The following is a 16,026-nucleotide window of genomic DNA, read 5'->3' on the forward strand; positions in this document are numbered from 1 at the left end:
AGAGCAGGACAACAAAAGGGACAATGCTTTTTGTTAATGCGAGAAATCCAGCAAGGTAACACCCTTTCCCAGAATAAACAAGTTCACCTAGCTCACAATCACTTAGTAAGTAAAAAGCAAGTACATTTAGATTAGAAGATTTGATTAAAGGAACTTTAAAGGAAGTTTCTTTTTGCACTAGTTTTAATCAATTTTCCATCTACAGTATCATTTATCAGTTCAGCCATTTAAATGTTAATGTCATGTGTTGAAACAATATGTATCTGTCAGTTTGGATGGGAGTTTACCTGCATGTTGTGACTGTTAGTTGATGACTCCTGTCGATTCTGCTCGCACAGCACTCTGACCATCATACGGGTGATGTCAAAAGAGGAGGAGGAGGAGGTGGGTTATAGCTGCAGTGCCTCCAGATGCTCTCTGATTGTTCCCGGTGATTGTGCTGCTAGTATCTGTGACCCCCTTCTACTCTACACAGATGGAGCTGTCAGCTCCATTACGAGTATGAGATGATTAAAACTGCAGCCACTTAAGCCACTACTGATAACTTGGGTCTTGTTAGACGGTACGTGAGGTACAAGGTTAAATGTTTGTAAGGAGTAAGCAAAGGGTTCTATGTCATCTGTCATGAGACTTCCTGAAACAGACACATTTAGTGGATGTTTAAAATAGAAGATGACATCCAGTGAATCCATGTAGAAACAGTTCACATCACACTATGAGGGGTAAATGAATGGAGTATATAAGTCTTTAACCAGTGGAGAGCAAAGTGAGCACATGTAAAATGTATGTTAAGTGTCTTAGGAAGCTATTTTTGAAGGAGCGAGCTCGGTGAACATCGTAAATTTTGACCTGCGATAGACCTGTAGAGGCGTACAATACAGCCTCTTCAACAGTGAGAGACACGCACAGAGACAGAGAGAAACCACTTTTCCCAACGGTTACCATGGCAATCCAATAAATTTGCCATTACTCCCTGTATTGACTCTCAATGAAGTCGGTAAAAATGAATCTCCTTTTCCAGAGTGTTAAATCTGGACTCAAATGCTGATGCCCGGTGACAAGCATGCAGAGTCAAACCCCCTTTCCCTGATTTACAGAAAACTCAGCCAAGAAGAGATGAAGGAGCCAGACTGAGCAGATGCTGTTTCACTTTCTGTTTCTCTGCTCAGCTCTTTCTTCATGGCTTGACATATCTGCCTAAAGGAAGAGAAGTGCAGATGTTGACTGAGACACTATTTTGGATACAGAATATTGTTCTGTCAATCAGAAGGGATAGGGCAACATTTGAGCATGGCCCCTTCTTTCAGTCTAAATTCATTTTATTTATTTTATCTGTTGAAAGACTTTTAATTTTCTTAAAATATTACTTAGTGTTGCTTGTCAAGGAAAGCCAGACAAACATTGTAGGTGCCTGTCATGTCTCAGAGCCCATTCAGCCGTTAAATGGTAAGCCAAGCTTTTGTTTGTTAAAAAACAAATTCTCCTGTCACCAGCATGGCAGTACACAGATTTCAGTGTGGCTGATCGAAGCTGTATCAGTACCAGTGTCATTTTACACCCACACAAAAATGGCAGTCATTTTCATTTGTCTTTTGTTAACAGGGTGTTTGTGTTCCCCACTCCTCCTAATATAGGCAGGCATATAAGACAAGTGTATCCTCATGTAAAGGATGCTATCATTGAAGCAATATACTGTGCCGCCCCCCCATTTTTTGTCCATTCTTGCAGTTGTCATTGAAGCTGACTGAATAATGCAGCAATGTCTTTGACATTGAGAGAAAAGACATGTAGAGCAATTGATTCTGATCTCTCCCTGTTCAACTTTCCACCTTCTCTCCTGCTCTTCTCTCTCCCTGTCGCAGCACCCTCTTCTTCAGTAAGTGTTTTAGATTGCTCGGTGACTCAGTGGAAATCAGCCTAGATTGACACTTTGACACCAACGTTAATTGGCAATTCCTAACTATCAGCAGGCCACCTTTGACGGAAATCTTTCCCCAACCCATTCTGCTCAGGTGTCTGGTTGTGGGAGAGATGATCTTGGAAGGGTCACAGAGTGTAAGCGTGTATTGAATATGTCTGTACAAATGTTCTTTGTGGTGTGTGGGAGCGAAGTGGCTCAACCTCTGTAAGCTGCAACTGTGTTTTACAAATGAGGGGCCTTTCCCACATTATTCTGGAGCTTTTAAGCGAACAATGCGTGGGTGTAGGCACCATTAGCCCTAAGTGGGTCTTTGCAGTCTATGTGTGATGAGGCTTCCTGTTGCATATGTAGATGGCCTGATGCACACATGCGCACACACAAAGATGCCCTGCTGTACTTGTGGGGACACCCACTGACATAAGGCCTATAATTTCCTGGCCCCTTACCATTGCAACTGAATCCCTAACCCTAACTAAAACCTACTTTTAACCCCCCCAAAATTTCTTTTAGGGTTGTGAGGACCAGCTAAAAACAATGTTTTTTTAAAGGAAATCTGCCACCGACAATAACTCACACATACATGAGTTGTAATTAAATAGTCATTTGCTTTTTCTCATCATTTGTCCAGCATGGCCTTGTTATGAACTTGTTACATATGGCATTTTGCACAGTACTGACTGCCTGCAGTTTAGATGGTATCACGTTATTCACCATGTAAATTGTAAATAGGCAATTCAGGAGTTCAGCAAGGTCAAAAACAGTGATATGAATGGTTGCAAACCAAGACTGGATTGTCTTTGGATACTAAATGTTATATTATATATTGCTATAACAATATGTACTCAATTCCTATTTTACCAAAGGAACATTATGTTCACACAAGTACATGATTATGGTCATTGCAGTATGTGGCAGTTTATTTTTATCAGCTTAGCCTCTCAAAGCAGTTTTAAAATAGTCAAATATTGTAATTGTATTGTGTGACGGGGCAGTTTATTCATGGGGGTCTGTATGTGTAAGGACACACTTTCATCTACTTATTGTATATTTTAGCAACACATCTCACAGCAGGAAAACCCCAAGTGCAAAGAATTAAATTTAGCTCCTTCAGTTTTCTGGTATTGTGCACGTTGGCTCATTCTCACACTGTCAGGGGCTCTTGAACACAACAGAGCCATCATTAATGTCATGAGCAACACCTGTGCTTTTTCTGCTGTGACAACTCAAAATGTCTGCTGTGAAAAAGCCTCTTGTCTATGAAAATGGTTCTTCACAAATAAGAATTCAATGGTGGGGAAAATCACATACTGTGGGTTTTTGGCAAGTATTTAATGGAGAAATAGAAGAAATATGAGCTGAAGTCATCGCTGACCTTTCAGGTTAGTTACGACCACTACAGATTGTATGCAGCCATAATGACGTTTCAACATTTCAGGATTATTTTGTTGCAGTAAAACAGCTATGAATACTAGTTGGCTTGCATATAATCATCACCAACGTGAGCAAATAACATATTTTTTAATTTCAAATTTTTTAATCTAACACTGTGTTGAGTGAGTATTTTAACCACTAATAGGTAGTCACTCTTTGGCTTGAGCTTAACGCATGAATGGATTTTCTGTCGCTTGGTGGAAAAAGAAAAAGCTGTAAACACAACACTGACATTTTATCACTCTGTTAAGTTGTTATGGCAACGTTGGCAAAATGTTCTCTTCTTTTACACGTTGGGTAGACATGTCCCGTGTTGACTCTAACTTTTAATGCTGTTTTGGTGTCCTCGAACTCTTGAGGGAAATATCAGTTTTTTTTAGTGAGTAAAAGCTCCACTGTTTTCACCAGTTAGTCACTAACTTTGTTTTGTGCCTGATTTTTAGTCCTTTTTCAGTGAAAACAGCTGTCTAATATGGCTGGGAGACACAATGGAGAGAGCAATGAGTCTGAACCACACTGGACATTTAAGAATCTTACAGTAAAACCAAAACTATCAGCTGAAAATTTGTGCGTGTGCTGAGAGGAACTGCAGAGTTAGGTTATAATTATCTGTGTTAGTCAATACAAGCAACACCTCTTGCATTACACATAGTGATTTACCCCATTGTAATTCTGTTAGGCTTTGTTTTAATGTAGTAGTAGTTTAATGTATAATGTTCTTCAAGCCTGGTTGTATGTTATCTAGCTTTCTCCTTAACCTTTTTGCTGTATGTTGGTCATATGAATATTTTAAACGGCACTGGCATAATGTTAAATGACAATGGTACAAACCATACTGTATAGTTTTTTTTAGATGATACTACTACTAACCAGACATTACCTGCTGTGCACATTTATTAACCACAAACTGAGTTTTTGTGTCTAAGCTGGGGATCTTTTATTAAAAGAAGGTTGCAAGGGGATATTTCAACTGCCACGCTTTGCTCTGACATGTTCATCAAACTGTCATGACCAAGAAGGTGAAAAATCTAATTTGTTCCTTGCTGGGAGATTTGATGGGAGGCTTAAATCCTGCCACCACAGAGGTCATAAGCTAGCTGTCCCCTCTGTCTCTGTATACCTTTCTGTCCCTTAATTTGTCTTTTTTTTTTTTTTTTTTTGCTGCCCCTCTTTTTGGTTGGCAATGATTTGACCAATCAGAACCTAACTGGGTATCTCTAAGGCATGTTGTCTGCCAAAGGTGAGTGTTCAACCCACAACGGACACAATGACTTTAAGATAGCAAGGGCAAATTTTTCTTCCTCCAACTGGCGGTTGTAGATGAAAATAGAAGTGGCTTCTGCGCTCAGATTTGTTATCCATGTCATTATCTGCTCTATTATCCATGCACCCTTCAAAGTAATGCCCTGAAAATGAGGTTATAATAGACTCAATGTTGGTGTTTGTGTTATTGGACCTTATGTTCTTGGGTTAATTTGTTTCATTAAAGAGCTGTTCTTTGAGAGTATGCATATATTTTCTACTCCGATGGCAGCCTGTAGTAATTTTTAACGGGCTATTTGAACTTAAATAAGCTGTAAACATATAACAGATGATGAGTAAACTACTTACAGCATGCTCATGTTTATCAGTTCAGCTGATTGGATTTCTCTGGTATGAACTGACACACTGTCCTGGCTGCTAAACATGCGTGGTGTGTTCACTGACATCACATTCATTAATTGATGGTTGCATGCACTTCATGGCTATTTGTAATTTACTCATAAGGTACACTTATTTCCCTGCTGGACAGAGGCACATCCGGCAAATGAGGGACAAAACCCAGCCTAATGCAGCCTTGCAATGTGATTAATTCAGTTGTGGTGTTAGAGGACACATTTTCACAAAGTGCAGCTTTTGATTGAAACAATTCTCAGCAGAGACCTCAGCTGTTGGTCAAGGTCATGGGCCATTATGCCTGAACTTGAACTGATGTTAAATTATAACACTTTCAACATGTCGGCCTTGATGTCAGAGACGGGCAGAGAGAGGGAGACAGAGGGTAGAGATGTAATTTGAGGGAAATACAAGAACATGACTAGCCAGATAAGTTAATGTGCTTTTTCCATGGCACAACACTCACACAACACAGATTGCATTGAGAAGGTTAGGCTTCTCTGAGCCAGCCGGACATATCATTAATCCAGGGTTGACCTGGCCTGCCTTTTTGCATGGCCCTGCCCACAGAAGTTTATTATCCAAAAGGAGAGTGTCCAGGCAGCAGCCAAACAGAGAAGAGGCTGTGTGCTTTTCCAAAATGATCGAGCAGCACTTCCTTTTGAGCCTTGCCGAAGACAAATTGCCTTGGATCAGCAGCTAGGCAGCTGGCTGATGGAGAGGTGAGATGTGTAAGGCCCACGTGGGGATTTTCATCATGACGGCTTTTCTTTTTAGTGTGTTTTTCACTAGCTTGTCACTGTGTCCCTAGTCATCCACACACTAACCATACAGCACAGTGCCTTGGTCTTACACTAATCCTCACTTTAGACATGTACCACGCCATTTTGTTTTGTGGATTACTATACTCTGGCAAAAGTGAGAGATCAGCACATGTCTTAGGAGTTTAAGTAATAAGAATGCTTTTGTACATCAGTCATGCAGACAACAGGGAGCAAGTAGACTACAGAATGCATCCACATTCACATCTGCAAGCTTGGCTAAGATTCAACACCAAAGCATTTATAGGACAGTCATCATTTTATGACTTTGCACTGTTTAGAAAGTTTAGCATAACACGACTATAAACCCGGTAACTGGGAGATGTCACACAAGTGTGAGATTATAATGATGGTTATTTTAACTGCTCTTGTTTGATCGGTGGTATGTTTCAGATACTGGAAATGGCTGCTTGCAGTTTCCCTCAGCTTAATTGAGCCTTTTGGCCCCTTTCAGTTTATTCCTTCAGTTTTCTGGCCCCTGTTAGTTTTCTGATGCAGCAGCATTTTTATGAAAAAGCTCAGATGACGTTACTGTTTTCTACGTGCCCAGCATCAAACCTGAGCTGTACACAGTTAGTGTTCAGCAGGTGAACATACTGGGGTATTTATTGACAGCCGTAGATGGAGATGAAAAATTATACATTTTGTGTTGCTCAGGTTTGATTGGTTTAAACTATTCTGCTTGTTATTGTTGTGATATACACTAGTTGTTCATTTTAAAAACATGCATGGTTACCTGTTCAAAGCGGTGAGACTACCTAACAGGAACATCTTTTGATAGAATATTTTTATTTGATATACCACCTCAAATAATTTGGTTCCATGTAGTGTTTAAATAAAAGCCTCAGGGTAAAATCTACTGAGATACTTTGAGTACAGCCAGTATAAAGAGAGCTGGGACTCAGTACACATAGGAGTGATACATTCTTAAAATATGTACAGAATACATAAATCAAGTTTTTTTTTTTCTGCTTTAGTTACACGAGAATACAAAGTTTTACATGTACTTGGTGGAAACTTAGATGGCTTAGTTATCCATTACAGTTAACGTAATGGAATAATTCATATCACTCTCAATTATGAAAAGCAGTGGATGACATAGTCATCAATACTTACTGAGAAGCAAAATTGTTCTGGGTTGTCATCCTCTACTTTCTAAGTGAGCCTCCCTTGATACTTTGTGGAGTACAGTGGGTTTCAACAGTACAGTAAATAAAAGTGTCTGGCTGATGTAAATAACTGAAATGCAGCCTCTTCCTCCACAAATTTACTGTAATGCTCTGCTCTTATGTTTACCTCTGTCTTTTTTAGGTTTGGCAGTTCACCAGATAATCACAATCACTGTGTCACTCATTATGGTTATCGCAGCCTTGATCACAACACTCGTCCTTAAAAACTGGTAGGAAAGATTCCTTTACTTTCTGCTCCTCCTCATAGATGGCCAAAGGTACAAGGTATGATTTTATGTTTGTTTCTTGTCTTTGGTGCGTGTTTTTGTAGCTGTGCGCAGTCGGGAAATGGTCGCCACAATAGCCATCAGCGCAAGATCCACCAGCAGGAAGAAAGCTGCCAAAATCTGACAGACTTCACCCCAGCCCGGGTGCCGAGCAAGGTGGACATATTCACTGCCTACAATGACAGTCTGCAGTGCTCACATGAGTGCGTTCGGACTGCCGTGCCCATCTACACTGATGAGATGATCCAGCAGACGCCTGTCTACAAAACATCTTACAATGGAAACAGGTACGCTGACACGGGACTTTTCTTTTAGCTTGAAAGGTTGCTGACGAGGATATTTCTCCTACTAGTCAGCCCAGGAAATCCATACTGTTGTGCACTATAATTAATACAATTAATGTTAATGATAGTCTATAGCCTAAATATTTTGCAACTCCATACTGAGCAGCAGTGCTAGATCAATTTAAATTTGGTTTAAAAAAATCTACTTCTATGTTTTTTTTTAAGCTATAATAATGTTTTATTAAGTTAAAAATTTACTAATATCATTTAAAAAATGACAAAGTGCACAAAGGTGAAAAAGAGTAACCCTACAATGACAAGTCAATCACAATCAATCAAGTTTTATTTTAAGAAATGCTTGGATTTCTCACACTCTTCTCCTTGCTTGTGGTGCTGCTCTCAAACATAATCAGCTTCAGCTTTTGTGAGAGAAAATCCACCCATAAATTGGCTGCCTTTAATGCCGTCCATCGCCTCGCTCCTCGTCCATCTGCCTGACACCTGGAGCGCTGACTGAACACTATCCCTCTGCACGCTCAAGATGCACACAAAAATCTAAATCTACCAGTAATTCTTGCTGTTATGTAATAAGTCAGTACATAGATGTAGGACACGGGGATGCCAAGTCTTTACGGTGCCATCATTTTAAATGTTAATTACATACAGTAGGTGTATGTACTGCACACATTTTCCACATTAAGCTTCAGTACCCAGAAGTCTTGTGGTGTCATGTCTGTGAATGCATCTAAGAAATCCATGTTTACCAGCTGCATCAATCTGTGCTGCTGTAAAACATAGTAAAGGCAAAAGTAACATTTGTGAGTCACTGGTGCGTTTGCACATTAATTGTGCTCCTCTGTGGGATTTGAACTGACAAGGCAGGTGTATTTCACATAGAAACATGCCATGTTGCGTTATTAAACTATGATTATATGTGCAGTGTGACAATAGGATTGGATAAGCGTGTTTACTGTCTGTTTGGATCACAGTAACAGTCATCTAAGCTGCAGGGTCCAAACACTATAACAGATCTATTAGGGCGACAGTGAGAGTGGAGGTAGTCTGGTGTATGTATTTGAAATCATGCTACTTTATTACTGGTGTGATTTCCCCTTTTAAAGAAACAGTACTGCTATTCATTAATTTTATGTCTGACAAAATGTTGATGTTTCTCTGTGAAGTTATCTCTGATGGTACGTTTTTGTCTGTGGAAGATTATTAAGCCTAGAAGGAGAGATGTCAACTACTGAAAAAGATGTTAAAATGACAAGATATACAAGTCATATGTAGCCTATCCAACTGCATCATAATATCTCGCACATTACCCCACAGGCCCTCCCCCACTGAAAGACAACTGATTCCTGTGGCCTTTGTGTCAGAGAAATGGTTTGAGATCTCTTGTTGACGAGCTGAAGGCCGTGTTCACTTCCTGTGGGTGGAAGAGACTTCCTGAATTCACACTCTGGTACGTACTGTGCCACTCTGTCCCTTTGCAAATCATCATCTGAGCCTTAACCACCCTGATCCCTGTGGTGATGCTGCCCCACTTTGGGAATTGAAGGGAACTTGGCATATGTTTGTTATTTGTAACATCATTATGCTCCTCTCCATCTTCTTTACTGTGATTAAAGACAAGTGAGTAATCTATGTTGTGCAGTATTAAAGGTTTTAAATTGGAATATGAAACAAACTACATCCAGCCCAGTTTAATAAAATCTACATTCACACATAAGGATTTCATCTTCATTTTCACATTAGTATTATTTTACCACTGTCTTTCTTAAACCAAGAGCATGTTGTTTTGAACATTTCTAAAAGTAAGAGAGTACTTTCACTTGACTTGTGACACATTTTTGTGCATGGCTAATATATGCCAGAATGGCCTGCATTTGAAATTCAAAGCGTGAAAGTTAAACACATGCTCTGGCCCCACAGTGTTGCTTGAAGCCCGGGGGAGGTGTAACGTCTGCTATTGACCCAGATTTTAAAAGGAATAGATTGCCTGCAGGTAGTGTACTGAGAGGATAGCGCCTCGCTGTTGTCTGGACACAAATTAGTCTCATTCAGCTCAGCTCTCAGCAGCATGCTCCCTATGCTGGAGTCTTAAAAGACATAAGATCCTTTATTATCTCTACAATACTAATGTATTTCTTAGCCTTAGATGTATGTTAAGGCAGGTCTTAAGAGTGCAGCTTTTCAATACAGCATCACTCTTTCATCTAGTGTGACACAGGCACTGGATTACATGTTTACCAGGCAGTGTTGAAGAACAGTTCCCTCATAAATCAGCAACAAGTAGCTTTGATAATCCTGTGGTTTTTATTTTGCTTGTTTTGCTTTTTTTTTGTGCTGGGTTCACAATTTGGGGTAATTGTGATGTTGTTCTCGTCTCCACAGGATCCAGTTGGAAACAAGAAACACACAAAACAGCTTCTTTTGTAAAATAGCGCGATCACTCTTTGGACACTGGTGAAGATATTTATTTTTCTAGAGATGACAAGCTGAGCAGCCACAATGCTGCCAATCCATATTTCCAGGAGCGTACAGTCATTTAGATATAGATTATATACAGTATAGGTATATTTACAGGATGTGTGGGACAAGACTGTGGACATCACAGATGTCTCAAGGAAAACATTGGACATTTGAAAAAGGACCCCAAGGAGCTGCTGTGTGTGGAAGATGAACTGTATTTATGAACAATGTGCCAATAATGCCACTATGTGCCACAACCTGGATAGAAGGAAGGTTCAACAACTGATGGACTAAACAAAGAGTGCTATATTAACCCTGTATCCAACTCATTTTTTTTTCTTTGTTTTCTTTTTTTAAGAAATGTGAAAGTTTAAAAAAAAAAAAAGCTACAGACGTATTTGAATATGTTTTAAAATAGTTTTAAGAAACGTGTTGCGAAATATCTAAAATCTAAAAGATATTTATATGAAGTACTATTCTATCAGTGGGAGAAGAGAGAAGATGGAGAAAAGAAACGGTAAATGCTTTATTGAACAGTTGATTTTAAAACATTGTTTCTACAAGTCCCATTTAAAGGAGAACAAAAATGAGTAGTTACGTCTATTTTTTTACACAGAAGAGTCCGCCATAGCCCTAACAGTGGAGGTCTGAAGCACTTGGGATTCACCACCGGTAATTAAATACTCCCACATGAGCTCAGATTTTTACAAGGTAAATCATCTGCTCCAACTGCTCATGAGTAAAAGTTGTACCTGACTTGGGTTAATGGAAAAATACACAAAAGGGTTTCTGTGGTCCAGACTCGCAGCTCTAGTGAATCCCACATCAGCAAATTCATGTACAGATTAAGAAGAGCCACAACAGACTGCATGGAGCTGGACAGGACATTCATACTGCCTCAGGTCTATCTAGCTCTTTTGCACACTTTATGTTGGTCTCAGTCTCAGCAGCTGTTTGGGATACAAATTGTAATGATTGGTTATGATTCAGATCTGAGCTGCGATGCTAAAAGGGTGGAAAAGATTGAATTTGGGCTTCACACTCAAATAATTCATGCCATAATTTGCATAAATAGGAAAGAGATTGAAAAATTAATCCCTCTACAGATAGTAAATTAATAACCGGACCCGACTCCCAGATTAGTTCACTTATGACAAATAATTTTTGAGACCTAAAAGTCTGAATCATAATCAGAAAGTCAAGAAGAACATGAGCCAATTTGTTCAAGATGGAGCATAAAATTATCTTCAGTTTTTCAGCTAATACTGAAGAAGAAGCTGTGACAGAGGTGCTGCAAATAGTCATCCCTGAGGAACAAAATGATCTGCATCGTGTGTTTGAAATGCAACACGTACGCTTGAAGGAATTCCCTCACTGTATGTGTGGTAATAAGGGTTAGTTAGCTCTTCCCAGATCCATGTGCACCTAATACTTAATATTTCTAGCATATCAGGCTTTCAGCTATCACAGCCAGGATGCTGGGCGTTGTGTACAAATAGATTATTTTATTTGTGCCAACGGAATCAGAGCTTAATGAGAAAACGGACGCGTGACAAAGAAGAGTTTCTTTTTGTTATTTCAGAAAAAACCTAAAACACTCAGTGTTGGAGTAAGGGGATTATGTCGAGTCAATCAGCTGCTGCCAAATTGGTTTAAACTATCTCTTAAGTTAAGGTGAACTCCGTGGTCAGAAAAACAGTAAAGCTTTCCTGATAGCTTTCTAGCACAAGTAATGTTATCATTAACCTCAAGCTCTGAAATGCAGATTACTTTTGTGCTATGAAGCTTTTGAGGGAGCCACCTCTGAATCTACCTTTTATTGTGCTGTGGGTTTGACAAAGCACAAATACCATTCTGTAATTGTAAGCGCTTTAGGCTGCAGACAGCAATATGTACAGATTAAAAGGTGGGTTTTATTGCCTGTCGACAGTGGATCTCCAGTAATTCGCTTAGGTGGTTTTTAGGCTTGTACTCACTATCCTTAGAGGATTCAAGAAAACAGGTTGTCCCAGTGAGAGCAGCATCTGTAAATGTAAGCCATTCAGGAGGTGCCGAGATGGCCTGGGATAAACACTGTGGTGCAAAACTCCTGCGTTTGCCCGTTCACATGAAAACCACTCTCATGAATGACCCATACCAGTTCAGCCTCACATGTGTGTGTCAGGCTGTGGAGTTACTTCTTTGACATAACATATATTTTTTGAATGAAGAGCGTTATCTTACAAGTCAGAGGGTTATGAAATCTTACTGTATATTATACACGTGTAAATGTATTTTCTATATATTTGCTTCTATTTGTGTACCGGTGTGTTCTATTTTTCAAGACCTCTCCCATTTTTGGGAAGGTTTCAGCTAGGTCGGGGATAGTGTCTTTGTTTACATGTGTAACTACGGTATTTCTTTCAAAACACAAACCTAACCTTGTGCCAAGCTTCCTACCTGCACTTTCGAGCAGTACTTGTATTATATCTTTAGCTAACCAGTATAATACTTCAGTAGACACTGCAATAGTTCAGAGACTGGAGAGTGATTTCCACGTGAGATCTGAAAGTAACAGTGCTGAGTGATTCAAAGAGGTGTTGTGATCTAATGTTGGGTTCTGCTGCATTCGTGGTGGGCTGGGAAACCAATGACTTGCTGTTCTTAAACATCACTTCTACATTAATCCTAATATTCAGTGTATCATCACAAGAAAAAAAAAACAGTGTAAATCAAACAGTAGCTGCCAAGAAACCAACTAAACTTGATCTAGACTGGATTGCATTTATTTGTCATATTTCTCATTTTGTATTTGTATATACATATTGCTATAACTGTCCCAGAAAATGTGTGATTTTTCACATACTTTACATTAATGACTGCAAAAACTATTATTAACATTTATGAGATAATGAAATAATCAGGGAATGACATATAGAGGAACAATTATGAAAGGAAGTACTGTAGTTTTTGTCTGCATTTTCTCTGTTCATGCTTCTGCTAAATCAGCCTGGTAAAGAATGAGATCAGATATTATCTTTTTAAATGAACGTTTTTAAAGGATAATTTTGGTTTATTTCAACTTCTATCTTGATTTAGCCATAGCACCACAGATATCTCAATAAAAAATAAGATTGTCAGATCCTCTGGCTGACAATCCAACATACGTGTAGTGAACATGGTTAACACAGCACCTGCATGCTGACATTAGTATTTAGCTCAAAGCACTGCTGCACAGCAGAGTACATGGCTGCAGCAGAGTAAAACAGTGAGTAAAACACATACAGCTACTGCAAGTATGATAAATCAAACCTAATCCTTGAACTGCATCATTGTGAAGGATGATGATGGATAATTTGTACCTTAATTTTCTCAGCTCATTTTTCTTGCCTTGTCAGACATTTTTAGTGATGTTGCCAAGTGCCAAGATCTCTGCAATGAACGTGGTGAATCCACTGTGAGAATTATTGAGAGAGAAAAAAATTAAAAAGTACTAAAACAAGACTCAAGTTGCACTAAACCTGAATTATCCTTTAATTCCTTACATACAGAAGTGCTGAAGTAAGATGAAGTCATTCCATTTTACTCCCAAAACTTTATGAAATTTGTTTTCCCATTTGTGTTTCTGTACTAATAACACTGTAGGCTGCCTAATAATGTAAAATGTCAATGTGACCCAATTGAAAATTGTTGACATTTTATACCGAGCTACTTTTATGTGTTTGTGGGACTGATTTTCTGATTCTTTGAAATGCACAAAATCACACTATTGAACAGAGGAAAACATTGACATTTAGATTTCGATTCATGTCAAAAAAAAAGAAGAAGCTTACTTTATTTAGCATTTAAAACCCTGTTTGCATCACCCATTAAGACTATAACAGGCTGTAACTTAAAGCAAAGAGAACAAATGTGCAGCTATGGTATATACAGTATTTTAACAGGCATGAATATTTGGAAACATCTTTGTACATGGACCTTCTTCTTTTTACCTCTGTCTGAAATCAAACTGATATGTGAGGAAATGCCTTACTGCTTTCTTGCCTTTTCAGTTTATATTTCAGGATAGCTGATGAGTGTGGTGTATTATAGCTAAGAGGGAGGAAAATGATTCCACTTCGCTGGTCAGATTCGATTCGGCAAACGGAGAGCAGTGCAGGCAAAGGCAGGACAGGAACACGGAGGAACAGGAGGGCTTGTAGAGAAGTCTTAAACAGACACCAAAGACATCTTGACATGCCTTTTTCATAACGAATGAATATTTTGCAGCTCCTGCTTCTGTCTCTTCAGCAACCCATAAAACCAATGCTTCCTTCAGCCCAAACAAGCTATCAATCAGCAAGGCTTTTTCCTGTCAAGATGAAGGATGCGCTGCACATGCATTTCCAGGGACGGTGATTTTGTGTTTGCATGTCAAACATAAAAAGAGTGACCTTATTGACACGTGGTTTGAATTAGATGTTGGTTGTTGTTGATCTCCAAGGCCAATGGTTATTTTATTGTATTTCATTAAAAGCATTCACACAAACAGAAAATAATTTATATATTAACTGTATCTAATCATGGCCTCTGGGTGTCTGGTTAGCTTAGAAATGTTTCACAGCTTCCATTGATGATGGTGATTATTTTAATTTAAATAAGGTCTAAAGCAAGTTGCTCAAACACTAAGAAGAAAATAATTGATTTCACAGAGAAATCATAAAGTCATAGTAAAGGTTTACGTTTGAAGACTCAATCCATTTTTTGTTCAGCTGTCAGAAAACTGTAGCTCCTCACTCTGCTTCTCATTGTTTCTGAAAAATCACGTACTGTGCGCTTACTGTAACTACAGCGGAGGGCTCCGACTCTCCTCTTGGGTCATGTTTTTACTTTTCTTAATCACAAGAGCTAAGGCACTGTCACTGTCAGTGCTTATCAATACACTCAAAGACTTGAAAAAAGAGAAACACTTGTTTGCAATGTCTTGATTCTCACATAATCCCTCTGCCAGATGGAGACTAGCTGCGTGACCCAAATCTGCCGTAGAGCCATTTGCTTTGCATAGACGGCCTCAGATGCTGTGCAATGCCTTCAGAGCAGCGTGCAAGCCTGAAATGAAATGAGTGACACTAAGAAAACTTGTAAGAATATGGAAATATTGATCCATTGTTGGCTGATTCCTGAGTTTGCGGAGGTGTCAAACACCCCATAACTATCATACACACAGTTTAAGTTTCAAGGGGTGAGGAGGTAATGTAGGATTTGTTCTGTTTCGGGGCGGGATGGGGTTTTCACTGTTCATTGAAGCTGACTTAATCTCAATTCATAACTGTCATAAAGGAACCTGACTCGAGTTGTGTTGTCGCCATAAAAATGAAGAGTTTGTACTTTGTGACTCTTAAATTTTTTATATTTGTGTTTAATATATCAATGAGTACCTCTGTTAACTTTTGTATAAGACCTATGACTATAGTATATACGAACACACACACACATACACACACAACACACCTCCACAAAAGGGACTCAGTCTGTCTCTGTGACGGCTAAATGTTGTATAACTTTTATTTTGTGTCTTATGAACCACATCTCTTCCTTTTGTAGTTATTGGTAAACGTTTCGATTTCCAGGTGACTTTGATTTGGTTACTCTTGTACTACTAAGCTCTGTATTTGCAAGCACTGTAAATGCGATTCTCATTGGATTCGTCCTCTGTACATTTAGTACTCTGATGTTGCTATTAATAAAATGTAAAACAACACGAGCTTGTGCTAGAAGGAGTTTGTTGGAATGAATCCAGGGAAGGGCGGTGATCAGGGCAAACAGCACAAAATAAACGATTTGAATATGAATTCAAATCTCTGGTCTGTATGTGTTTGTCAAATCAAATGATTTTAAAAACTGATATACACTTAGTTAGCATTTTAGAAATAAGGTGTTTAAACTGTGTTAAGCTGCTGTAAAATAAAAATGAACTTATGTAGTTATTGCTTTTAATAGGAAGAAGTCACATGGGGTCAGCAC

General features: G+C 38.9%; 1 protein-coding gene across 2 annotated transcripts in view; it reads left to right on the forward strand.

Moving 5' to 3' along the window:
- Window positions 1-15,751, forward strand: part of ajap1 (adherens junctions associated protein 1) — a 39,756-nt gene extending 24,005 nt beyond the window's left edge. The window contains exons 3-7 of one of the 2 annotated variants that reach the window (XM_026366951.1): window positions 7,141-7,228; window positions 7,330-7,572; window positions 8,902-9,034; window positions 9,967-10,561; window positions 10,664-15,751. In XM_026366951.1, the coding sequence (XP_026222736.1) occupies window positions 7,141-7,228; window positions 7,330-7,572; window positions 8,902-8,974 (404 nt within the window). In that variant the 3' untranslated portion in view covers window positions 8,975-9,034; window positions 9,967-10,561; window positions 10,664-15,751. Of the gene's footprint in view, window positions 1-7,140; window positions 7,229-7,329; window positions 7,573-8,901; window positions 9,035-9,966 lie in introns of both variants that reach the window. The other variant, XM_026366950.1, reaches the window with a different exon arrangement.
- The last annotated feature ends 275 nt before the right edge of the window (window positions 15,752-16,026 follow it).

The sequence above is a fragment of the Anabas testudineus genome, chromosome 7 (assembly GCF_900324465.2).
Source record: "Anabas testudineus chromosome 7, fAnaTes1.2, whole genome shotgun sequence".
Lineage (NCBI taxonomy): Eukaryota > Metazoa > Chordata > Actinopteri > Anabantiformes > Anabantidae > Anabas > Anabas testudineus.